This window comes from Oryctolagus cuniculus, chromosome 14 (genome assembly GCF_964237555.1).
Source record: "Oryctolagus cuniculus chromosome 14, mOryCun1.1, whole genome shotgun sequence".
NCBI classification, from domain to species: domain Eukaryota; kingdom Metazoa; phylum Chordata; class Mammalia; order Lagomorpha; family Leporidae; genus Oryctolagus; species Oryctolagus cuniculus.
In genome coordinates this window covers 49,795,829-49,822,151 of record NC_091445.1, presented here as the reverse complement: position 1 = coordinate 49,822,151, position 26,323 = coordinate 49,795,829, and the positions used below count along the sequence as shown (strand labels likewise).

The window sequence follows — 26,323 nt, the reverse complement described above, 5'->3', positions numbered from 1 at the left end:
GGTAGCTCATGACAAGAGCCTAGGGTGATTACTGATGCCATAAACAAGAGTGTCAAATTGTTAAGTCAACAACAGGAGTCACTGTGCACTTACTCCTCATGTAGGATCTCTGTCCTTAGTGTGCTGTACATTGAGATTTAATGCTACAACTAGTACTCAAACAGTATTTTTCACTTTATGTTTCTGTGTGGGAGCAAACTGTTGAAATCTTTACTTAATGTATGCTAAACTGATCTTCTGTATATAAAGAGAATCAAAAATGAATCTTGATGTGAATGGAAGGGGAGAGGGAGTGGGAAAGGGGAGGGTTGCGGGTGGGAGGGACATTATGGCGGGGAAGCCATTGTAATCCATAAGCTGTACTTTGGAAATTTATATTCATTAAATAAAAGTTAAAAAACAAACAAACAAAAAACAGGTAAACATCAACAATTAATAAACATGGTTCAGATTCATGTTGCAAAATGAGTCATAACATGAATATAGTCTCAACATTTTTTTTAACTTTTATTTAATGAATATAAATTTTCAAAGTACAGCTTATGGGTTACAATGGCTTCCCCCCATAATGTCCCTCCCACTCGCAACCATCCCCTATCCCACTCCCTCTCCCCTTCCATTCACATCAAGATTCATTTTTGATTCTCTTTATATACAGAAGATCAGTTTAGCATACATTAAGTAAAGATTTCAACAGTTTGCTCCCACACAGAAACATAAAGTGAAAAATACTGTTTGAGTACTAGTTGTAGCATTAAATCTCAATGTACAGCACACTAAGGACAGAGATCCTACATGAGGGTTAAGATGTTTACCTGTTTTTAACATATACCTATCTGTACACTTAGAGTAATATCTACTATGGCCTGAATCATGTTCCTCTCAGAACCATATGTTGAAGACTTCATCTACTGTAGCCCGAGACAGGACAGTTAGGAGGGTAATGAAGGTTAAATAAGTTCATAAGCGTGGGGACCTAATCAAATAGGGCTGGTGTCTTTCTAAGAATTGGAATACATAGGAAAAGTCTTGTAAAGCCATAGTGAGAAGTCAGGAAGAAAAATATTACCAGAAACCAAATTTTCCCACCCTTTGATTTGGCTTCTTGCCTCTATAATGGTGATTGTGTTATTTAAGCCACTCTGCCTGTGGTATTTTGTTTTTGCAGCCTGAGGTGACTAATGTAATATCCAAGTTGTCTCTCATATAGACTATATGTCATAGTCATTTAGATGTTAGTGAACACCTATTAAGTTACCACTTTATTGCAGTGTTAATTAATGGGTTTCTCCTGATACAACTTTGTTCTTCACCATGGTTCCATAACTTCTACTCAGCAATTCCTCTGTCCCTTGCTATAATACAGATACATATGTCCCAAACTACATCCTCCTAATCCTACATCCTGGGCATTAACTGTTATTTAGTGTTCAATACATCAGGTACAAGTGATGTGGTGATCAAGTACTGAGGAAGGTAGCTCTTTGAAGATTACATGCTCCAGATAATTAAGCTGTATGTGTATGTTTGTATGTGTATGTTCTTTTGAACGACATTTTAAAATTTTAGATGTTTCCGGTTGTGCAAAATGGCTTTTGGTATTGGCATTAACTGTTACTAAACAATGTACTGATTTGCTACCCAATACAGTGCCACATGGGAACTTGAGGCGATTCAATTCTCTGTATTAGACATTCTGCTCAGTGTCTCAAGCTGGTTGTGAAGGGATGTTTATTCTGTGAGCTACATTCACTCTGCACTTCAGTATTTAAAGTGGTTGTGTTGTTATCTTTGCACTTGACTGATACTGCATATGAGACTACTCCAATTTCCACATGTCATTGAATGAATTATTGTTGTTGTTGCATGCTCCTATCTCATAGACACCTAGTGTTTAAGAGTGTTTAATAGTGTCAGGATCAACTGGTGTGCTACACAAACACCAAGGAAGGGTAGCTCTTGGAAAATTGTGCAGGAAATTAACTAAGGTTCCTTTTTTAAAAAAAAAAAAAAAGTATTCATTTTATTTATTTGAAAGAGCTACAGAGAGAGGTAGAGACAGAGAGAGGTCTTCCATTTGCTGGTTCACTCTCCAAATGACCACAGTGACAGGAGCTGAGCCAATCCAAAGCCAGGAGCCAGGAGCTTCAAGTCCAAGCACTTGAATCATCCTCTACTGTTTTCCTAGGCACATTAGCAGGGAGCTGGATCTGAAGTGGGTCAGATGGGAATCGCACTGGTGTCCATATGGGATGCTGGCACTGCAGGCTGGGATTTTAACCCACTGCTCCACAGTGCCACCCCTAACCAAGCCATCTTATTGAAGGGTATATGGAATCTTTATGTTTCTGCATTAGTTTGATGAAAGTCATGAAGCAAATGAAAAGACAGGTGTAAATAATGGATTTTAATTACACTTGTAAACAAGAATCCAGGCATTTTAGCCACTCTTGGAGGAATTACATCATCATCTTATTCGTAAAGCAGGGTTAACATTTACAGTAACTGAGAGGACAGTTATTTTCAACAATGTGGATAAAAGCAGTGAAATATACAACAAGTACAATTCTTCTTATGTGCAGAGATCTTTGTGAATAGCATGAAGAAGGATTGCACAACAAATATTTACTACTCTTATGCACTGAGAATATTTTTCAATACTCTCAAAACAAATGATTTTTTAAAGACTTATTTACTTATTTGAAAGAGTTACAGAGAAAGAGAAGCAGAGGCAGAGAGAGAGAGAGAGAGAGATCTTCCATCTACTGGTTCACTCCCCAAATGGCTGCCATGGCCAAGGCTGGGCCAGGCCAAAGTCAAGAGCCAGGAGTTTCATACATGTCTCCCATGTGGTTACAAGGGCCCAAGGACATGAACCATCTTCCTCTGCTTTCCCAGGTGCATCAGCAGGGAGCTGGATTGGAAGTGGAGCAGCTGGACTCAAACCAGCACCCATATGGAATACCAGCACTGCAGGCAAAAGCTTTACTAGTTATGCTATAGAGCCAACCCCTTAACATATGATTTTACATTAATTTTGGAAGAACATTTTTTTCAGAATAATTAAGTTCTATATTAACATTAAAAACAATATCATAAAGGAGAAGACCATGGTTTCTCATCTTTTTATGCCACACTGTCTATACTGCTGTGGTTTTTGGCAATATGTATCACACTTACTACAGAAAGTTTACTTATTAATTTTCTATTTGTTGCTAAATACGATACTCATTTCCCTCCAGTGGTACAATTCATAGCTTAACAACTGTAATGTTTATATATAGAATTGGAGAAGTACTTGCTATTTGTAGACTTCAGCTGTTAGGATTTTTTTATCTAGATTTGTGCTACACTAATAGAAAAGACTGAATGAGTAACTGAATAGAATGTGGCATCCCTGTTCTCCTCAAATGAAGCAATTACTTTGAATACCCCCAAGAGACAAAGAGCATTCTGCTTTAGTGTAACTTTAGAATTTTATATGGGTCCCTTTATGCTTGGTGGAGATTTCTGCCTAACATCAGTAACATAACTACTTTGTCACAGTTTTTGGTACTTTCGATTTTCATTTGTTCTCAACTGAAAATAGTATCATTGAAGAGGATATTAAGTAGTAATAGTCTAAAAGCCCTTACAGATAGATTTATGTATATTTATGAGTATGTAGGAAAAATGTATAAAAAGTACACCCAGTGTCAAAAAAAGCAAAAAGAGAGAGAGAGAGAGAAAGCTGCAGGTAGTTTGTATGTTTGCACAGTATTCCCATGTTCGTGAACACTTAGGTTAATTCAATCATGAGACCAAGAGGTGTTTCTGCAGTTATATTTGCATTTATTTATAGTTTCTCAAATTTCCTTTTCTAATTAAAGCCTTCTTAGTGCTAGTAGGTGGTTGTTGATTTGTACATTGCAACTTCAAATCACTTAATTCCCTCTAAAGGTCAGTAAGTCTCTAAACCTTTTAGCCTTTCTATTAAGATCCTAATCATGAAATTAAAGCATCAGTAGCAAGCAGATGATCTAATGTAAGTGGTGTTCATGTTTTCTTCAGTGTGCAAATCAATAGAGATATCTTGATGGCTTGCATTTTAATGATATAGCTACTGCAAATGAATCCAGCTTATTAAATAGATATTCAAAATGTGTGAAGTGCCCCAAAGGCTTTATTTTAACCAAATATTTTGGCTCCAATGGTAAATAATACTCATGACATCATAAACTCATGGCATTTCTGAGAAATGCCAAATTGCGAAAGAAAATGGAATCCATAGGACAACAGACATGACCTTGAGAAACAAAAACATGCTAGAGTCATATTATCTTATTTTCCAGGTGCATATGTGCTCCAGGTCAAGGCCACCGATGCAGATGACCCCACCTATGGAAACAGTGCCAGAGTCGTTTACAGCATCCTTCAGGGACAACCTTATTTCTCTATTGATCCCAAGACAGGTAAATTTTTTATTAGAGACAACATTATCACCACCCCTTCAAATATTTAAACTTTAATTAAATCTTGGCATAGGAAGTTGCCTATTCTAATACAGCAATAAAGAATCAGTGTGTCGCATACTAAGCAAAGAAAATAGGATCTCTTTGCTGCTGCAGAACTATTTCCCTTTGTTGGAGATTTGTGTAGATTCAAACCTTTTGAAATATATCTATAAATATATTTCTTTGTATTGTTTATAATTTTTGAGTTTTCTACCAACAGTAGGTTTTTATTTCAGGTTTTTAGTTCGGGTTCAATTGTATTTGGGTTTTGGCCTTATCAATATGTGGTAAGATCCCACAGCCTCTATTGTTACCTATATAAGGGTTATGGACAGTCTACAATGGAGGAAAGGAGATAGCTAACAAATATAAAACACCATGACCATTGATTCTGTGTCCCACATCTTTGATGCAAGTCACATTTCTAAATAAATAAATCATTACAGGTTTCAAAATCAAATATTATATGAGTAGCATAAGCTTATTTTATTTATTTGAAAGGGAGAGTTACAGAGAAAAGTAGAGAGAGAAAGAGAGAGGTCTTCCATCTGCTTTTTTCACTCCCTAAATGGCCACAATGAGCAGGGCTGGGCCAGGCCTAATTCAGGAACCAGGAGCTTCTTCTCGTCTCCCAAGTAGGTGCAGGGGCCCAAGGACTTGGGCTATCTTCTGCTGCTCTCCCAGGTGCATTATCAGGGAGCTGGATCAGAAGTGGAAGAACTGAGACTTGAACTGGCACCTATATAGGATGCTGCTGCTGCAGGCTGGGGCTTTAACTAGCTGCACCACAGGGCCAGTATATGGGTAGTCTAGAAAGGACAGAAGGGATGAACGTGGAAAATTTTGTATTTTTTTTTAATTGAAATGAGGTGCCTCTGTTTCTAGGCAACATGATTTTATTCAATGCTATATTTTAGTTAAGGAGTTAATTTGACCAGTAATCCAAGTAGGCATTCCATGTCACATTTATAGCAGAAACTCTAAAACAACAGCTACTTTATCAACTTTTATACAGTACATGATAATATATCTCAAGTTGAATTATACTATGTATCATATTATCTTAAAATATTGAAAAAGTTGCAATAATCTGGAAAAATAGGTTACGTTTAAAATTTGTAAATTAAGCATTAAATACATCAATTTGGGTGATATGCATTTCAGAACACTACATATGCAAATGAGCTAAACCTTTCAAATTTTGTACTCCAAAGTGGTGTGAGCTAAAATCTGGCATAACAATTACATATAGATTAATTAACAATAAGGCATATTTCTCAACTAAAGTGGAAATGCAGAACCTAAAATATATTCTCCCAACTGTAGCTGCTTTTCTCTCCTCCCTCAGACTGCCTTCATCAAGCAAAGAGGAGACAAAATGCATCACAAACTCAAAGAATGAGGCAGGGACTTGCTTCCTTGTATAAGACATGAAAAAGAGTAGAAGAATAATGGCGGCATTGGTCCATCAGGAGTTCCTTTAACAAGGGAGCATTGGTGTTGAAGAAACTCCAAAAGTGTTTAGGAAAAGAACGAGTTTTGGTTTGGGCAGAATGTCAGAGACCAAAAGCCAGCATGCCAAATGTTAAGACTCAGTGCCTGATGGGGAAATTATACCTACAATGCAGGCTCTTTTTCAAGAACTATGGTGATAAAGATAAGAATATATTTGTTAATATCTTTGTTGAGGAAGTTTTGTGGTTTTTTAACTGTGGGGAGTTAATAAGAGAAAAGGAAAAAATTGGAGGGGAAAGAGGTTGGGGAAATTCTTCCTTGAATTCTGTGTTGGTACAAAGATCCAGAGGAAATCAGATTGTTTGATAATCAATAAAATATGTCAGCAGTAATGAAACTAATTTATAACTACACAAAATATAAGATAAAATCATACAAATACAAGTTTAAGTTAAGCATGGGTTAATAATATAATTTCAATAGTTAAATTAATACCAGGAAGAACATAGCATGATACAAAATACATGCTCTCTGCTTGACTTGATCAACATCAACTTCAGATAGATTTTAATATCTTTAAAAAGTGTTATTTTACCATTGAGCACATACATAAATATATTTAGCTTTTATAATTTTGGTTTTATATTTTTATACAATTCCTCTTATTTACATCTAACAATGAAATCATTCTGGCATAAACTGTGTAATAGATTTTTGAAGCATTGATTTTCACTGGAGACAGAAGTCTTGCTACTAACACTGCCTCAGACCACTAGACAGGAAAAGAGTGGATGCTGGTGCACTTCATTAACAGAATGAAAATGAGTTCTTCATATACAGAAACCATTAAGAAGACTTTTTGTCAAATTTATCACCTTGTGTTAGCTAAGAATAAATCAAAAATCAGGATAATTGCAATTTCTCAGAAATAGTCCCCATTTGTTCCAGCCGTATAGTTTCCTTTTATGATTCCTTTTACTGTTAGTAAATAAAAGGCATGAAAAACTAATGTTATCTAAAATTTTCCACTTTTAAGTATAGAAAACATTTTAAAATGATTCTTAAAGCTTCATCAAATCAACTTATGTCTAAAAGTTGGTGAAAAGATAAATAGATCAATTTGTTATTTATTTAAAATAAGAAAATCAAAAAAATTTATTTATTGATGTTTCAGTTGACAAATATTATTGACCTCTCTTTCCAAGCAGATAAGCAAGCTTATTTCTAAATGGTATAAATTGATGTATTCTATGAAATACATGATGAAAGAATAGCTCTTTTAAAATTTGGCTTTATGAAAATTAGTTGGCTTAACTATGAAATTATTTACTCTGATCTAAAATCCAGATGCATTCATATGTAGTCAAACGATTGCTAAATGATATTTTAAAAACTCATAATGTAGATAAATATTTATAACACTATACAATTATGCTGATTATCCTTAATGTATATAAAACATTTATGTTTATTGAAATATTGCATCATTTTATTACAAAATTATTACACTTAATGTTTATTAAACATTAAAATGTTCCTAATCTATAAAACATTAAAAAGGAAAAAGTATTATAATATTTTATTCAGTGCATGAAATGGAGATGCTAAGCATCTCCATAGCATTGGTACTAATTATTCCATTTAAGAAAACAAATATTACTCTGAATGATTGACTACTACATCCTTATTTATGTGTAGCATTTTTAAATGTATTTAGGTTATCCCATAAATGATTACAAATAACTAGTCTAAGAAAATTAGATATTGCTACAGTGTGTTTTGTTTGATGTATTATTCTAAATTATGTGAACTGTGCTTGAGAAAACTTTATATTATTTTATCTCAATATCAGCTTACTAAAGACTGTTTTGTATTGTGGTAAAATAAATACAATATAAAATTTATCACTTTAACTATTTTAAGGGTACAAATCAATAGCATTGAATACATTTAAAATACTGTATAACCAGCACCACCATCCATTTTTAATGCTTTTTCATAAAAACATAAATTTATGTGCATTATAAAACTTTGTACTCAAGAAATGCCCATGTTTTCTATTTGCAAAACAAACGTAAATTTGTATACACTTAAAAACACATATGAATTTAGTTGTGTGACAGTAGGGTAGCACTTATTACTTTTTAAAATTATTATTATTAATTTATTCTCAGGATCTTTGCTTTTTCAGCTATCATCTTTTATCAGCGATAATATTCTTTAAGATTATGTTGTAACAGCAACATTTTCCCACTTTCTGACTGACATTCATCTTCTTAGGTACACCAAATGTTCAGCCCATGTTACTGTTGGAAAGACCTATATTAAGATGAATGCATGGGTCACATTTTATATTTTTAGCTAATATTTTATAATATTATAAATATATTATTATTGCTTAAAAGTTATTTTCATGTTAACTCAGAATTTGTGCAGAAATCAGATCCTTTAATGGGTGTTAGTGAGAGTAAAAGAAAACATCTTCTTCCTTCAAGGGCAAATAAGAGACTGTTTACCCACAAAGTAGTCATGCCTTTAGTATTTTTGTCAGAATGAGTGGATGGAAGCAGTAAAACAAAAATTGATTATGGAAATTGCAAGGGCAAGGAAATCAGCAAATGCTAAAAAATCCAAGGGACTTCCAGAGATTCATGGAAAAATGAAATTAAAAGATAAGTTTATTTTCTTGCAAAAAAATTAGAAGTCCACACAATTTGCTGATAAAATATATTTTCCCTGAACTTTTTAAGACCCCTGTGAAAGGAAGGAATAATATGTTCAAAGATATGCAATTATTAAGATAATATATCCCATGCTGCTACTTATAATATTTTGAATATGTTTAGTAAAAAATGCATGGCAAGAATTATACTGCAGACAATGACTTCTTTGTGTTCTGCATTATCAGACTTCAAGAGGGCTCTGTATGAGTACTGCTTGCCTTATTTTAAAAATTATAAGGTGTTCATATTATCATACTAACAATGTTTGACCTTGAAAAGCCAATATTCCAGGGGTTATGACACATGCCTTCAAGAAGTTTTTGAGTCATGATATGGAAGAGTAAATAGCTGTATTCTGTATTGCAAGAAAGGAAAAAAAGCTCTCAATAGCTAGTATATGTAAAAGAAAGAATTTTGGCTTTATATACATTCACCACACACACACACACACGCACACACACACTAGGTAGCACTTGCCATAAATAACATAAATAAGAGAGATGCCTCATGAAAATGTGAGCTTTGCATTACTGGATGTGTGAAAGCAGATGACCTGGCCTGGGAAAGCAGTAGAAGATGATCCAAGTCCCTGGGCCTCTGCGTGGGAGACCCAGAAGAAGCTCCTGGCTCCTGGCTTCAGATTGGTGCAGCTCTGGCCATTGCAGCCAAATGGGGAGTGAACTGGTAGATAAAAGACCTCTCTCTCTATCTCTCTGACTCTCCTTCTCTCTCTCTGTAACTCTGACTTTCAAATAAATAAATAAATCTTAAAAAAAAGATGACAAGTGATGATCTGATAGTGCTGTTTGATTATTAATTTTCTTAATTCATGTTTATCTGTTTTTTTTTTAAAGATTTATTTATTTATTTGAAAGTCAGAGTTACACACAGAGAGAAGGAGAGGCAGAGAGAGAGAGAGGTCTTCCATCAGCTGGTTCACTCCACCATTAGCCACAATAGCCAGAGCTGAACTGATCCGAAGCCAGGAGCCAGAAGCTTCTTCCGGGTCTCCCATGTGGGTGCAGGGGCCCAAGGATTTGGGCCCTCTTCTACTGCTTTACCAGGCCATTCCAGAGAGCTGGATTGGAAGTGGAGCAGCCAGGTCTTGAACTAATGCCCACAGAGGATGCCAGTACTGCAGGAGGCAGCTTAACTTCCTATGCCACAGCACTGGCCCTGCCCAGATGCATGTTTATTTGTAACATATGTACTGACAGGTGCTTTGCTACTGAAAAGGGATGAATCAAGTAGATCCTTAAGTAGTTTGCCATCTATGGTGTAAGGTCATCAGATGCTCCCAAGATTTCATTTGATTCTGTGGGATGCAATTCTTTTATACAGTGCAAACTAAAGGCTATTTTTTTTAAAAGATTTATTTATTTATTTATTTATTTAATTGAGAGGCAGACTTACAGTCAGAGAGAGGGAGAGATGGAGAGAAAGGTCTTCTATCCATTGGTTTACTCCTCCAATGGTCACAATGGCCAGAGCTGGGCCAATCCAAAGTCAGGAGCCTGGAGCTTTTTCCAGGTCTCCGGTGCAGGTGCGTGGGCCCAATCACTTGGGTCATCTTCTATTGCTTTCCCAGGCCATAGCAGAGAGCTGTATTAAAAGGGGAGCAGCTGGAACATGAACCAGTACCCATATGGGATGGTTAGCCTGAAAAGCCACCACAAAACACACTGAATACCAGAGTTAAAGGAAAAGTTACATTCAGGTTAAGGAAACCCAACAGGCTGGAGGGAGAGATAAAAAGAGGTGCCTATGTGAAAAAACAAGCTTTGTTATAGCTTTAAAGGAATAAGGGAATGGGAACAGTGAATCCTGTTAGAGTTAGGGTGGAGTTGCCACTTGTGATTGGGTCATTTGGTCACCTGACTCCTGGTAAGCCAGGCTGGGTCCTGGAGAGGCTGAGTCCATTGCACAAGGTGGTGGCTGGGTTAGAGCCCAAGATGGCATCCGGAGCTTGAGATGACGTCCCAGATAAGATGGTACCATTTTACTAACATTCCCCCTTTTGTTTTTTATAAAGCAAGTGTTGTATGGGATTCCATCAGCCCCAAAAGCCCAGGAGGGGTGGAAGGACAATGATCTGTCTTCTAGAGCTACTTCCTGCTGTCATGGGGCGATGTCTCAGGCTGCAATCTCCTGGATAGGGACTTGAATATATCCCTGTAGTAGCATTTGGTTGACCACCTGGTTGGTGAAGGCTTTGATTCATTCCATTATCACCTCCTGTAAACACTGAAACAGAAAAGGTATAAAAGCCAGGGTGAGAATAGCAGCCAATGGTCCTGAGTCGGATTATGCAAGTAATTTAACATTTTGTTCTACGTGGCCCTAATGATGAACATAAGAGCAACATTGTTCTCTCAGAAAGATACAAGTTTCCCTTTTTTAGCTGTTACAAGGTCTAAAAGCCAGTCCATTCTGTAGTACCACACCTGCTAGTGAGGTGATTTGGCTTTGGAGACCTCAGATGCGTCAGCTGAAGTCTCAATGGGCCTAGTGACTGTTAGAGGCAGAAATCAATTAGATTTGTGAATTGAAAGACGACACCTTCCCCCATACTCCCTTTCATGATTGCTCGCCCCTACTTGCCAATCAAACTACGTAACCACCCCCCTTTAGAAGTGCATAAAAGGCTTGGAGCATGGCAGGCCTGTGTGGGGAGCAACTCGGACTAGACTAAGTTACTGGAATTAAGACTTATTCTATGCATCTGCTCTCCCACAATATGGCGCTGGGAGAGGAGGAAACAGCTTCTACGCAGCTGCCTCTTGCCAACTTGAGTGATGACCTCCAGGAGCTGATCCTGCTCCTGATTGGAGGAGAGCAGTGTACTTGGCGTGTGGGTAGCAGAGTTGGGATTGGTAGAAGAGGACTATAAAGGAGGAGAGAGACAACATGCACCAGGAACATCTAAGGGGAACATCTATCTGAGGGAACACCTGTGCAGCCCCCGAGAGAGCCGGCCAGCGGTGTGCCGCTCCCCCGCGGAAGTGGGGAAAGTGGCAGGGGGAACCGCCCTTCCACGGAGGTGGAAGGGTTGGTAACCAACCCGGGAAGAACCAGCAGCAAACCCGGGGAGGGCCGAGCAGACAAAAGAACAGCGCAGGGTCCTGTGTCGTTCCTCCACGAAGAGGGGGAGCGACGTAATGGTGCCGTGACTCGGATATGAAGCCTAGGCAGGGTTTAGTGTCGTTCCTCCATGAACAGGGGGAGCGACAGGCCTGCCCTTGTTGTCAGGTGCCTCCAGGCATGCAGCCTTCCGCTCTCTGCTTTCCTGCCTGTGCTAAGTTACCTGTGGCTGCTCCCAACTGCACGCTTGCTTCATGTGGCTCCCAGCCTTCCCTCTGCCTGGTAGGGACCCAGCCTATTTTCTAGGCTTCTTCTCCCTTAAAGAAAGCCCTCACTTTCCTGTGTATTTTTCCTCACTGAGTAAATGCTGAAACTGTACTATGTTGTTGCCTGTTTCATTTATAAGCAGCTGATATTTAGAATCCTTATCTAAATAAATGGCAAGAACCCTTGAAATGTTGAGTAAAGGTCCCCTCTTGTAAATGTAAGAGTTGTTTTGGAGTCAGCTGGTCGAGATTATGTTATGGCCCAAAGCTGTTCCTGAGGTCACTACTGAGAGGGGAGCTGTGAAGCTGATCCCAAGCAAAACAGGAGAAAGGCCGCTTGGCTCTTGTGGGTAGAGGGGTTTGGCTGTAGAAAAAATGCTGAATAATCATTTGTTAAGTGGGAAGAAGACCACCAATACACACAGGCCAGTAGTGGAGCCACTGATGTAAGAGTAGAGGGTGTGATTACGAAGGAGGCCCCAAGTGGACTAGATAGTGTCTAAAACAAAGGACTGAGTCATTACTAGAGGACCTAAGAAAGGTGCTTCTAAACCACAGGCAAATGTTCCCACTGAGAGGCAATAGAAACCGACAGAAGGGGCTTGATAATAATAAGGCCTTGCCTGCTATGAGGCCCAAACCTATACAAGATAGAACAATAAAGCAGTTTCAATAATAGTTTCTTAAAATCTAATTGTTTTTAATTACCATCAATTGACTAGAATTTATTTTCTGCTCTTAGTAATCTGAATTAGCTTTTGTATTCAAACATTTCTTTCTTTTATAACCTTTTGTGACTTCCTTACCAAGAACACAGTTCTATACTTGAGACCTTTTCCAACTGCTGATTTCCTTGATTTACATTTTGAAATAACCACTTAAAAATCTCCAAACTAAGACAATATTTTTTAAATAAGGTAACACATCAAATTCAGTCTCAGTTACCTTCAAGCAGTGTTGAACTATTTTTCATAAAGTTCATGAAAACATATTTGTTAACAAGCCCAAATAGTTTTTCTATAGAATAAAAGGTGTTGAGTACCAATGTTTACATTTAGACACATTTATCATTTGTCTTTATCCAATTTACATTTAACAATTACACCTAGAATACTGAATATGTTGATATTATATCATACCTCCATCTGAATTAAGGTCAAAATTGCATTTATACGGAATTCTACTCCTTTTAGCTATAAAATCAGTGACATTAAACCAGAGATACCCATTCTTATCAGAAACCTGTTAAACCAAGTTGCAAAACAAGTTTGGCAAGTTATTATTTACCATTATGTTAGGTTTAATGGGAGAGGACATCTATCAGAGCAGATGGGCACCCCTACAGAGATTCCTAAGGAGAATCTGATAGGTGACAGAATAAGGGACAATTATGGAAAAGGAGATATGTCTGCAAATAGTAATTAACTGGATGAGACTGCTGGTTTGAACAGCCAGTAGTCTTGATCATTGTTTTACATAGGTTGGAGAGATATCTCTCAGGGTAATGTTGTCTTTGTAGGAGGACCTTTTTTTTGTTAGGTTTTAGGATTTTAGGGTCGAAAGAAGAAGAGGTGGCTAGTTAGAGAAGACTTTAGAGCTGATCTGCCCAGACGTAGGGTGGAGGTATTTGAAGTCAGGTTTGAACAACAGAACTGCTTGTTGGGGAAAGTGTAGAGTAACACAAGGACTCTGATGAGGGCAGAGGATGAGTGGAAGGCTCTTTGGTGAAATTTGTAGTATAATGTTTCAGCAGTTTGGAATGTGTCAGGCACAGGGCTTCTAGAGTGATAAACATTTTGTTAGCCTTTACAGTATTTTTTGTGCTCAGGAGAAAGTGGCAGAATGGAGGAGGAGGGTTTAAGAAGAGCGGTAGACAATTTTGGCTGTTAACTCAGAGATAACAAATGAAATATCTAGGAAATGCTCACCAATGGGACCAGGAAATTGAGTTTGTAGGAACTGAGGAGACCTGGTGAGTTACGGACGCCTCGCCCCAGACTGTGCCCAGTCTCACCAACAAATTAATCTCTGAGGAAGGAAGAACAGAATGCAATTTTTGGCTGACACCCTATTTACACTCCTTTATTCTCTCTGGCTTGCTCACGATAGAAGCAAGAGCCATCAAAAGGGTGGGATAGGTGACTTGTTTACAGTTAACTGTGAGCTCAGAAGGGTAGAATCATAAGTGGAGTTGCCACTTATGTTTGGGCCATTTGGTCACCTGATTCCTAGTAAGCCAGGCTGGATTCTGCAGAGGCTAAACCCAATGCACAAGGTGGTGACTGGGCCAGAGCCCAAGATGGTGTCCCAGATAGGACAGCACCATTTTACTAACATAGTCTTCTATGCCACAGTACCAGCCCCATTATAGGATAATTTGAAGATATAAAAGTTCTTGAGGAAAACTCTTTGGAGAAAATAGCTTCTGTGTCCAAAAGAACAGTTGTAACTGGGGCAAGAATGTGGCACAGTGGTTAAGTTGCTGCCTGGGATACTCACATCCCATAGTAGAGCTCCTGGTTCATTATCAGCTGTTCTACTTATCATCCAGCTTCCTGCTATTGCATAACCTGGGAGGTAGCAAATGATGGGTCAAGTACTTGCTGTCTTATTACCCACACAGAAGACTCAAATGGAGTTCTAAGTTCCTGGCTTTGGCCTTCATAAGAACGTGACTTTGAGCAAAGATGTGAGGGATGTATAAGAGCTTCATGAGCATATAGATCATTTATGACAGAGGGAAAAGTGTAAGTGGGTCTTAAGGAAATTCAAGAGGGAGTTGCAGAGCAGAAGGTAAGAGATCAGTGGATTGTGGAGATTGTGTGAGGACTTTACACTGAGGGACAAGGATAATCTGAGGACTGTTGGGCATAGGAGGGCTGTGATCTGCTTTGTACTCTGACCTCACAATTATAGCTGCTCTATTGATAATAGACTGGTGGTCCAAGGTCAAGCCTGCCATCCATTGTTCATCATCAGAACTCTGAAGACAATATAATGCTGTTGTAAACCTCTAGGATTCTCAAAGTGTCAAATGATTCTCGTTCATGTCCTGAATATTTTTTTTTCTCTTCATGATACTATGTAGAATGATTAAAATAAAGCCTGCATTTATCTCTCTAGATATCTAACTCCCAAGAAAGAGGGAGGTGATTTGGGGATGGGTGACATGTTTCTGCAAAGAAACACATTCCTCATTTTGCAAAATAAATAGCTTTAGGCAGGAGGAAGGGAATAAGGCCAATGTTAATGCATTATTTGGAGAGTGGTTAATGGATGGATAGAAAGTCCACATCCTCTCTTAAACAAAAGGAAAAGTATTCTATGTTATGATTATGATTCTGAGGCAATAAAATAAACAGGAAAAATATCTCAGAATAATGAATGTCATATTAACTAAAAATAAAAATGTTGATACATACAGGTAGAAAAAATAACATATATGGTTGTGTTAAGAAAGAGGCAATAAGAAAACAGACATAATCTGGTCCAAGTTTTGACTTGATGCCAGGACTAAATAATGAAAAAATAGTCCACTCTGTGTTCTAGTAGTTCTATCTGATGAAGGAATGTAGATAGGCAAAAGAGCAAAAGTATGGAATGAAGCATTCTGCATATTGTAGTTAATTCCTAATCCTTTGTAGGAAACAGGAATTTCTTTCTAGAGCTATGGAGTTAGGCAAAAATGGCTTCACAGAGGAAAAAAAAAAAAACAACTTAAGTAGATGCTAGAAAGCTAAGCAGATGCATTAACAGGTTGACATTCACATAGCAGAGTGAAGATGAGAAGTACAGAACAACAAAGGGACTCAGAGTGGCATAGCTGGAAGCATCCATGCTGTTCTGCTTCCATCCCCGGAGTGCCCGTCTCTGTGTTCAACCCAGGTCTGCCTTCACTCATTCTCTGAGATTTCAGCTCTAAAGATTTTCCTCAGAGAAGAAAAATCTCTGATATCACTTCACATTCACTTGACTTCATTTTCTTCATAGTACTTCTCTCTCTCTGATATTTCCTTACTTATTTGTGTACCCCTATAGGATCTGCTCCCCACTGCTACAAACACAGACTCACTAAATATAAATCCTATAAAAGAAACATGAACATAGACGGTATCATTACTCTCTCAGATGGAACAGGTGACACGCATGGAGCAATAGCAGATAGTTTAGTAAAAGATTGCTCACTAAGGTGTTTTGAGCTTGTGGGAAACATCATGATTAGCGCAATGCCTGCAGAAAGAATAAAAGTGGGTGCAGTTCCCATAAGGGACTGAAGGAACAAATAGTGTGTCATCTGGTGAGGGGGTTCTTGTAGGACACAGTGAGGGGTATGGGGAATACAAGGGACCAAAAACCCAAGCTCAATTTTTTTATACCTGCCAGTATCCTACCAATAACCCAAAACAACCAGAAGCAGTAAAGCAGAGGCAAATCTAGAAAAGTATACTCTGTGGAACTGGAGGGGCTAAGTTGGAAGAGTGCAAAATCATACCCCATTCTTAACCTCAATGCCTGAAGAAAATGCTTATTTTAGTGTAAGTCATTTCTGATTCTCATGTCTGATGTCTCATTCCTGCAATTTATCCCTTAATTCAAGAAAAAGCTCATGGAAAAAAACATATAGTGGATTGCAAATATGCAATGTGTTTTTAAGATTTTTTCCATAAAATATTTCATTATTTTCATCACAAAATTTTATTCTGGGAGTATTTAGCCAACTTTTACAAAATAATATGAGGCCCAACAAAGATTACATGGCTAATGGACAGCAGGAGGCTGATTGCAAAGGAAAACTATGTCCTCTGGCCTATCACCAAGCTTTGTTAGATCTTTTTAAATTTTTAACCTTCTCATCTGCCTATGTCCATCAATATTGGCAAAGAAAATAGTTGGCTGGATAATTTTCTCCTTCTTGCTTTTACTTTAATTGTCTTGATAATATATGTTGAAAAGTTCATTAGGTAAAAGAGGCTTGAATCATACCATGATTTGATGCATAATTTTTTTTTATTTTTTTTTGATGCATAATTTGGTATCTATTTTTCTTCCAAATGAACAGCATTTATTTCAGAGTTGTATGGAATTAATGAAAGTTGTGGCACCATGTCTGGAGTTTTTATGCTGTTCTACAAAAACTTAGGCTCCTTTTTCTTTTCAACTTAGATTTCAGCTATTATCCAGCAAATAAGTAGCTGGGACTTGATATACAAATCTGAGTGATAGCTAGGGATGGATACAGAAATGTAAACTAAAAGCTGAAATAATAAAATACTGACTTTCTGTACACTGATTATCATGTTCTGTGGAAGTACTTTAGCTCATTCTTTGCAATGGGTCTCCTTCCTCAAGACAGGTAATCCATTTTTGTTTGTTGTTGATTTTCAGCAGTTAATAAGAAATAAGTGCTATTTTCTGGGTAGCAGATCTCTCTGTCTCTCTCTTCCCTGTCCTTCCCTCTTTCTTTTAAAATGAATTTTATGGGGCCAGCATGACATAACAAGTTAAGCTACCATCTGTGACACTGGCATTCCATATGGGTACTGGTTTATATCCTGGCTACTCTACTTCCAATACAGTTCTCTACTAATGAGCTTGGGAAAGCAGCAGAAAATGATTCAAGTGCTTGGGCTCCGCACCTATTCTGGAGACCTGGATGGAGTTCCAGGTTTCTGTGTTCAGCGGCACCCAGCCCTGTCCATTGCAGCCATTTGGGGAATGAACCAGTGGATGAAATCTCTCTCTCTCTCTCTCTCTTTCTCTCTCTTTTTCTCCACCCCCCCCCCCAGGTTTCTCTGTAACTCTGCCTTTCACATAAATATTAAAATGAATGAATAAATAAATTCTACTTGTTTATTTGAGAAGCATAGGTAGATAGATGCAAAGCATCCCCATCCTCTGATCCACTTTCCAAATGTTCATAACAAGGAAGGCTGGGGCAGGCTGAAGCTGGGAGACTCCCATAGGAAAGGTAGGAATCCAAATGAGTCATCCTGCTACCTCCCAGAGTTTAAATTAGTATAAAGCTGGAGTCAGGATTCAGAACCAACTATTCTAATGTAGATGTGAGTGCCTTAACCACAAGGCTGAAATCTATGCACACCCAAGTCTTTTCAGTAAACAAAGATGTTTGAAGATTCTTTTCCCAATTTGGACTGTGCAGTCTGCCTGGGTCCTCCAGCTTAAATTCTTTAAGGAAAGGTATACATTCTATATTGTGGTTCTCTAGAACAAAGATTTTTCAATGGGAAGAGTGATGGAGAGGTGGAATCACATCATGGAGATTGTCTTTGAAACTACATGTGCTGTCCTTTCCTTTCTCCAGATTCTCACAATGTTAGGCAGCCTGACACTGAAAATAGGGCTAGATGTAACAATTACCTGTCATGCACAGGATGAAGCCTGGGGACACAGCAGTGAGTGTGATGGAGATATCTTGACAACTAATATACTACCAGAGAAAATGTTTCTAGTATTAAAATGAGTCCAAGGCCACCTGTTTTCTCTCTTTTTCTGTATAAATGTTAGTAGTTCAATTAACCAGCTCCCAGAGATAGCTTTTTATATATTTCAGCAGATAACCTGAGAAATTCTCATCTCCCTGCTCCCTCCCCCTCAACATCACTGCCTTCCTCTTTCTCTGAATGAAGAAACAATATACCTGATTTTCAATTGGAATGAACTAAATCAAGATAGATCTCAGTCAACAATAGGCCAATACAGTATGCATATGAATCAAAAACATCATTTTTCTAGGAAATATAAGCATCCTAAGTGAGGTAGATGTAACATAGCTAAAGGAATGCAGGAACAAAGCACTAAATTGTAGAGAATAAAAAAATCTTTGTTAAAAGTCAAGAGCCCAAGTGGAAGAGAGGAGAAGCAGCTGATTGGATCAAAAAGGTATCATTACAAATTCATGAATAAAGCATCAGTAGCAAAAATGAAAGCTGTTTTTTGAAAGAAAAAATACTTCCAAGTGTCAGAAACTATCTCATATTGAGATTAATTCTAAATCAGCAACAAATCAGTATTTGATGAGTAGAAAGTAGAAAGTGCAGATAAAATGAGGATGCATATCTGGTTTATGATTCAGATGCTAAATGTATATGTTGATGGTTGATATAATCTTTGTTATTTATATTGCTACTATATTTGAGAAACTGTGAAAGCCATGTGTGTTTAAAACAAATGCTACCAAATCTCTTCCTAAGACCATTTAATATAGATTGGAATTTGTTGTAAAATGCATTCGTGATTTTACTTGCAATGAATCCAAATTGTCAAGTTAATCCACTGTGAATAAATATAAATATAAATTAGTTTTATAATTGGACATGAACAGAAATGAGTAGTTGATATATAAATATGCACATATAAAGATTCATGATTGTAAATGGAGTTATTTATAGATTCATTCATTTAGTTAGGCAGTCATTCATGCCAGCTTGTCAGTTATTGAGTTCCTTCTAAATAGTCGGAACTGTCCTTGGTCCTGGAGGAACTTGGTACTTAGAAAGAGGGTCCAGTAATGCCAAAGCTTAGTGATGACTAAATATAAACTCTATTGCTAAAATAATTAAGGAACATATTGAAAGACACAATAAAAGACATTTAGGAAACATTTTGTGCATCAAAAAATTAAAATACTATATTTATCCTAAGAAATAATGACAAGAAGGAAGAATATGATAATCATTGAAAACTGCACTCAGTTTAAAGTTTAATATTTATATGTGTATTTCTTTTAACTTTTATTTAATGAATATAAATTTCCAAAGTACAGCTTATGGATTACAATGGCTTTTCCCCCCCATAACTTCCCTCCCACCCGCAATTCTCCCCTCTCCCACTCCCTCTCCCCTCCCATTCACTATATGTGTATTTTTCAACTGCAATTTTTAACAACTTTTTAAAGACAGGATCGCCAGCACCGCAGCTCACTTGGCTAATCCTCCGCCTGCGGCACCGGCACACTGGGTTCTAGTTCCGGATGGGGTGCTGGATTCTGTCCCAGTTCCTCCTCTTCCAGTCCAGCTCTCTGCTGTGGCACGGAAGGCAGTGGAGGATGGCCCAAGTGCTTGGGCCCTGCACCCACATGGGTGACCAGGAGGAAGCACATGGCTCCTGGCTTCAGATCTGTGCAGCGCAATGGCCATAGCGGCCATTTAGGGAGTGAACCAACTGAAAAGGAAGACCTTTCTCTCTGTCTCTCTCTCTCTCTCTGTCCCTCTCTCTCTCTCACTGTCTAATTCTACCTGACAAAAAATAATTAAAAAAAAATAAAGACAGGATCATTTGGGGGGACACTGTGGCATAGCTGGTAAAGCTGCTGTTTGCAATACTAGCTTATAACATCCTATATGACATCCTATATGAGTGCCCATTCATGTTTCAGTTGCTCCACTTTCTATTCAGCCCCCTGCTAATGACATGGGAAAAAGAGCAGAAGATGGCCCAAGTGCTTGGGCACCTGCCACCCATTTGAGAGCTCTTATGCAGCTCCTGGCTCCTGACTTCAGCCTGGCCTAGCACTGTCCATTGAGATCATCTGGAAACTAAACCAGTGGATGGAAGATTCTCTCCATTTCTCTCTCCCTCTCTCTCTCTCTCCCTCTCTCTCTCTCTCTGTCTCTCTCTCTCTCTTCCCCTGCCCCCTCTCTCTCTGTATCACTGACTTTTAAGTAATATATTTTTTTAAAAAGGGGGATCATGTATATTAACTATGATGACAGTCTTTCAGAGTTGTTACATTGTTATTTAACTGTATTCCTCACCTCTGCACATTATTTTATTATACTGTTGTTATATCAAACGATGTCCTTACCATTGAAAATTTTAAGTATACCACTATTTAAAAAGACACATGTTTTTTGGTACCTTGTCTTTGCTAGTGAATCTATATGGTAGCATTTGTTGTTGTTGCACCTTATTTTGTAAACATATTTGTGATATTTATATTACTTTATTATTTTTCCCTTAAGGTGTTATTAGAACAGCTTTGCCAAACATGGACAGAGAAGTCAAAGAGCAATACCAAGTACTTATCCAAGCCAAGGATATGGGAGGACAGCTGGGAGGCTTAGCTGGCACAACGATTGTCAACATCACCCTCACTGATGTCAATGACAATCCTCCTCGATTCCCCAAAAGTATGTCATCTTTCCTATTAAGTCTAAATTAGTGCATCTCTTTTTATTATTTACAATGTCAGTGATTATCTGTTTTCTCTTCAGATCATGTATATGTTTAACCTTTTACAACATCATTGAAAGCTATAGGAATAAATGATTTTTCCAAAACTTTTGGTCTTTAGTAAGCTAATGGATAAAAATTTCAGATTTTCAGAATTTAAACTTCTGAGAAGACTCATGCCCAGCGTTACTATCATGTAAAATTAGGAATTGATATTTTTTCAGTTCTATGATTCTGGTTCCTATTAAGTTAAATATTTATGTTATGATTTTACCCTAATATATTATTAACTGAATATAGTGCAAATGTGCAAACTCTAATATAGTTTAAAACCTTGTGTTTATAGCCCATATGCCACTATATTATTTGTTTTATAATTAGTATAAGAATTCTGTCTTCTATTTAGCAATTATATGTATTGAGTCATTTTCATATAATGCTGTGAAAGTGTAAAATGATATTGATATTATTTGCATTTCTGTAGTTCTGACTCCTTATTTCATTTAGTTCTGTGGTAGCTGAAAATTGCTGGAGTTTGTATGATAATGGAATGATTCACAGCTATATCTTCTCTGTAACTCTGTTTCTTACTGAAAATGAGTATTTCTCACTTCTGTTATATCTAGTTTTCTTTCACAGTGTTACATTTAACACCAGTCAGTACCTATTGGATTCCTGGTGCATTTCAAGAATTATTTCAGTTGTCCTAGGATTTAGAATGCAAAGATGAATGCTTCTATTACTGATTTTGTAAGAAACTTGGTTAAATAACAAGGTATTTTTTGCATGAACAATTTTTTTTTCGGTGCTGGCTTTTTTTTTTAAACTATTATTTAATGAATATAAATTTCCAAAATACAGCTTATGGATGAACAATTTTTAAAAACAAAACATAACTTTATTCCTCTTCAAAGTTCAGAAGGAGTATTTATTATTTATGAGTTCCTCAAAAATATCACCCTGAGAAAATTTAGCTAAATGGACATTTATTCCTTTGACTATATGTTTTCCATATACTAATACTTTGTCAATTTTTTTAAAAAATGATTACATATATTTTACTGCAGAAATGTGTTTACTTAGTGATCTGAAAGTCCAATAGCTAAATCTTCAGAGTAGCAATTAGAAATAATCCTACTTAAAATGCATATGTTAATAAGTTCAAGACAACCCACAATATTTCAAAACATGTTGTACATGATAAAGATATATAATTTCTATTTTAAACTTGAATTTAATTCACTAAAGGAAAAAGAAGCTGTGGAATGTATGTAACAAATGGCTGCTAAAATATCTGTAAAGATACAGAATTTTACAGTATTTCAGCATAGTTTGCAATTAAGGGAAAAATAAAAAAATGTATATAAATGAATATTTAAAAGAAATACTTATAAACAATTAAAAGAAGAAGCAAATGTGTCTTATTAAATTATTAGTTTATTGAAGAATATGGTCTATGGTCCCAACTCTTAAAGCACTCAATTTTATTTCCTCCTCTACCTCTTCATCCTCCTTTTCTTCTTTCTCTCTCTCTCTGTCTTCCTCTCCCTCCCTTTCTTCCCTGTTTTCTTCCTTATTTTTAATTTTTTTTATCTTTTTTACTATTTATAGTTGGCAACCTATAATAGCTGGCTTAAGAGAGTAGACTGGGAAATTACTTTGTTGGCATACTAAATAATTTTGGTATTGTGAACTCTCTGGTATTGTTTTGGGTCTTGTGCATGTAAAATATGTTCAGTACAGAGTGTGGGAAATAGCAAATCTATTCATGGGTGACATCAATATTCTTATTCACAGGGATTTTAGTGAGAATTTTCAGATCAGAGGGAAGATGATGCCCTTGTTGCTGAGGTTCTAGGGCATTTTTTGGAGTGTGGCAGGGGCTATTCACACTCTGGGACACTGGGACACTGGGACACTGGGATGTGAAAGTGTCCCTGTGATAGAGAATCTACGCTGCCCAGAGGAAGCCATGATGATGTCCTGAGGCCCAACTGAAACACCCAACTTCTGATTTATCTAATAAAAAGAGAATATGGATGAAGCATTAGGCTTACCTGGTATTTACTGAAGTTGGAATCTGTAGGTATGAGGGTATCTATGTGACATCCACTTGGAAAGAATGTGGAAGATAAGGGCATTGGAAATTTAAAGCATTTACAGAGGATGTGGGAACTTTGTCATCACCATCTTATTTCCTTTACAAAACGTTCTGATATTTTCCACATTTCACTGGCAGGAAAACTAGGGTTTATACAGAAGAAATAGTTTTGTATAAGTTTCTTTTCATCTGATATTCAAATACTTCCTAGCTTAATGAAGCATTAAAAACAAAGCATTATTATTTTCAGTCTAAAACCACATGGGTTCAGAACACATCTGCAAAAATATCTCACCAGGTTGAATTGTCACCACTCATAACAGGTAGATCACTGTGATCAAATTATTTACTGCTTGTATTACATGCATATTTGAACTATAATCTAAAACCTACAGCAGGTGGGAAATAATTTGGAATCTGTGAAAGAAGAAATTCTTCAGATTTTACATAAATAAAAATTAATCAGCTGAGATTTTATATATCTTTGTATTAAGCCCTTTTCACTGAGCTGTCATTTTGAATTACATCCTTTAGAGTAAAACCCAGAATATATTTATAAGCAGAAAAACCATATCTTTGGAATTCAGTGATCTTTTCAAGGAATATTTCTCATATGGAGCAATTAAGCTAGAATTGTGTCATAAAATTACAAACTTACATTATATTTTATTGAATGTAAAAGTCAGGAAAATGTTTATTACATACATAAATATATTAAAAATTTCCCCTATTGACTATATTTGTTCATGACTGAAGAATTATGCTCAAAATAATATTCATTTGGATGATCCTAATGGAGCTTTTTTAATACTTAAATGTAAGAGAGATAATTTTTTAAAGCTACTAATCATAATGTGTTTAGGATGTTGTGTGTTTCTATGCATAAGTGGTATGGTTAATCATCTACCTTGATCCACTCCATTCTATAAATTTGGGACAGAAAAAAAGTGGATGATACCTGTATTTGCATCATGCATGTGTAAACAGTTTGCTATTTTATTAATATCAAATATGAAATTCTTGAAATATCAGAACTTCCTGTAAATTTGATATGATGATAATGACCATTCAATTGACTAATTACTATGTAGCATGCATGATGCAAAGTGATTTTTATGTTTTTTTTTCCTTTCCATTCTTCATGGTGACCCCATAATGTTTTAACAATTAAAAAATAAAATAGCAAGGCTTTATTACAAAGAAAGGTTTTGTAACTTGACAAAGACCCCCAAACATTCTAGCACTCCCCTTCAAATTATAACTTGCATAAGATGCCCATGTTTTCATCTAAATACCTATAGATAACCCAGAAAACTGTCCCCCCAAAAAGGTGATAGGGGCCAGCATTGAGACATACTGGGTAAAGCCATTACCTGTGACACTCACATCCCATAGGGGTGCTGGTTCTTTTCCTGGCTGCTTACTTCTGATTCAGCTCCCTGCTAAAGATCCTGGGAAAGCAGTGGAAGATGACCCAAGTACTTGGGCCCTTGCACCCACATGGGAGACCTAAAAGAAGCTCTTGGCTCCTGGCTTCGGCCTGGCCCAGCCCTGATGGTTGTGGCCATTTAGGAAGTGAGCCAGCTGATGGAAGACCTCATTTCTGTCTCTCTCTCTCTCTCTAAGTCTGCCTTTTAAATAAATAAAATAAATCTTTAAAAAACATGATAAGGTGATGATACTATTTTAGAAACAGAAGCAATACAGCATAATAAACAATCTACTTGGAATCATATATAGACAAAGTATTTTCTTTGCAGATTTTTCCATAGAGTTATATTACTTCTATGTAGTACAATCAGGGCTATCTGTAGAGGATATATATGCTCTATAATCAAATATATAAAAATTCTAATGATTTCCACAACTTGAATTATAACTGTTAGGACCATCCAACAAGCTGGTCTAAATTATAAAGTAAAATCAATTAAGTGATACACTGTATTCACATTTGAAAAAAAATATGAATACTTCTTCCACTTTGTCTCTTCTTCCTATATAGTTTTGAGTTGAACACAAAAACAAAATAAGTAAAATAAAGCAGTCCATATAAAAATCTGGAAGAAAAAACATTTTGAATTTATAAGAAATTCATGGAGTGTTTCCATTCTATTTCAGTACAGTAATTCAACAAGAGAATTGTATGATAAATAAATTCCAGTGTAGAAAATAAGGCAAATAATAACTGTTCTAGGAGTGGGCATTTTGTGTAGCAGCTGACAACATTTTAGATGGTAGCATCTCATATCAGAGTGCTTGGATTTGAGTTCTGGCTGTGATCCTGATTCTAGCTTTCTATGCTTTGCCCTCTGGGAAGCAGCAGATGATGGCTAAAGTAGCTGACTCTAGGGCCGGGCTGTGGCATAGCAGATAAAAGCCACCACCTGCTGTGTGGGCATTCCATATGGGCACCAGTTCGAGACCCAGCTGCTCCTCTTCTGATCCAGCTCTCTGCTATGGCCTGGGAAAGCAGTAGAAGATGGCCCAAGTCCTTGGGCCCCTGCACCCACGTGGGAGACCTGGAAGAAGCTCCTGGCTCTTGGCTTTGGATAGGCACAGCTCTGGTCGTTGCAGCCATCTGGGGAATGAACCAGTGGATGGAAGACCTCTCTCTCTCTTTCTCTTTCTCTCTCTCTTCACCACCCACTGTGTAACTGTGACTTTCAAGTAAAATAAATAAATCTTTAAAATAAAAGAAAAAAAGGGGGAGAGGGGTGGTGGTGCTGTTGCACAGTGGGTTAACTCCCTGGCCTGAAGTGCTGTCATCCCATATGAGTGCTGGTTCAAGACCCGGCTGCTCCACTTCCAATCCAGCTCTCTGCTATGGCTTAGGAAAGCAGTAGAAGATAGCCCAAATCCTTGGGCCCCTGAACCACATGGGAGACCTGGAAGAAGCTCCTGGCTCCTGGTTTCAGATCGGCTCAGCTCTAGCCATTGTGTCCATCTGGGGAGTGAACCAGTGGATGGAAGACTCTCTCTCTGCCTCTTCTCTCTCTGTAACTCTATCAAATA

General features: G+C 37.2%; 1 protein-coding gene across 7 annotated transcripts in view; it reads left to right on the top strand.

Moving 5' to 3' along the window:
* The window catches only part of CDH12 (cadherin 12), a 1,101,741-nt gene that overhangs the window by 1,002,075 nt on the left and 73,343 nt on the right, over nucleotides 1-26,323 (top strand). For all 7 annotated transcript variants that reach the window (XM_017344661.3, XM_051853848.2, XM_051853852.2 and 4 more), the window contains 2 exons: nucleotides 4,332-4,451; nucleotides 21,000-21,167. In XM_017344661.3, the coding sequence (XP_017200150.1) occupies nucleotides 4,332-4,451; nucleotides 21,000-21,167 (288 nt within the window). The remainder of the gene's footprint in view (nucleotides 1-4,331; nucleotides 4,452-20,999; nucleotides 21,168-26,323) is intronic.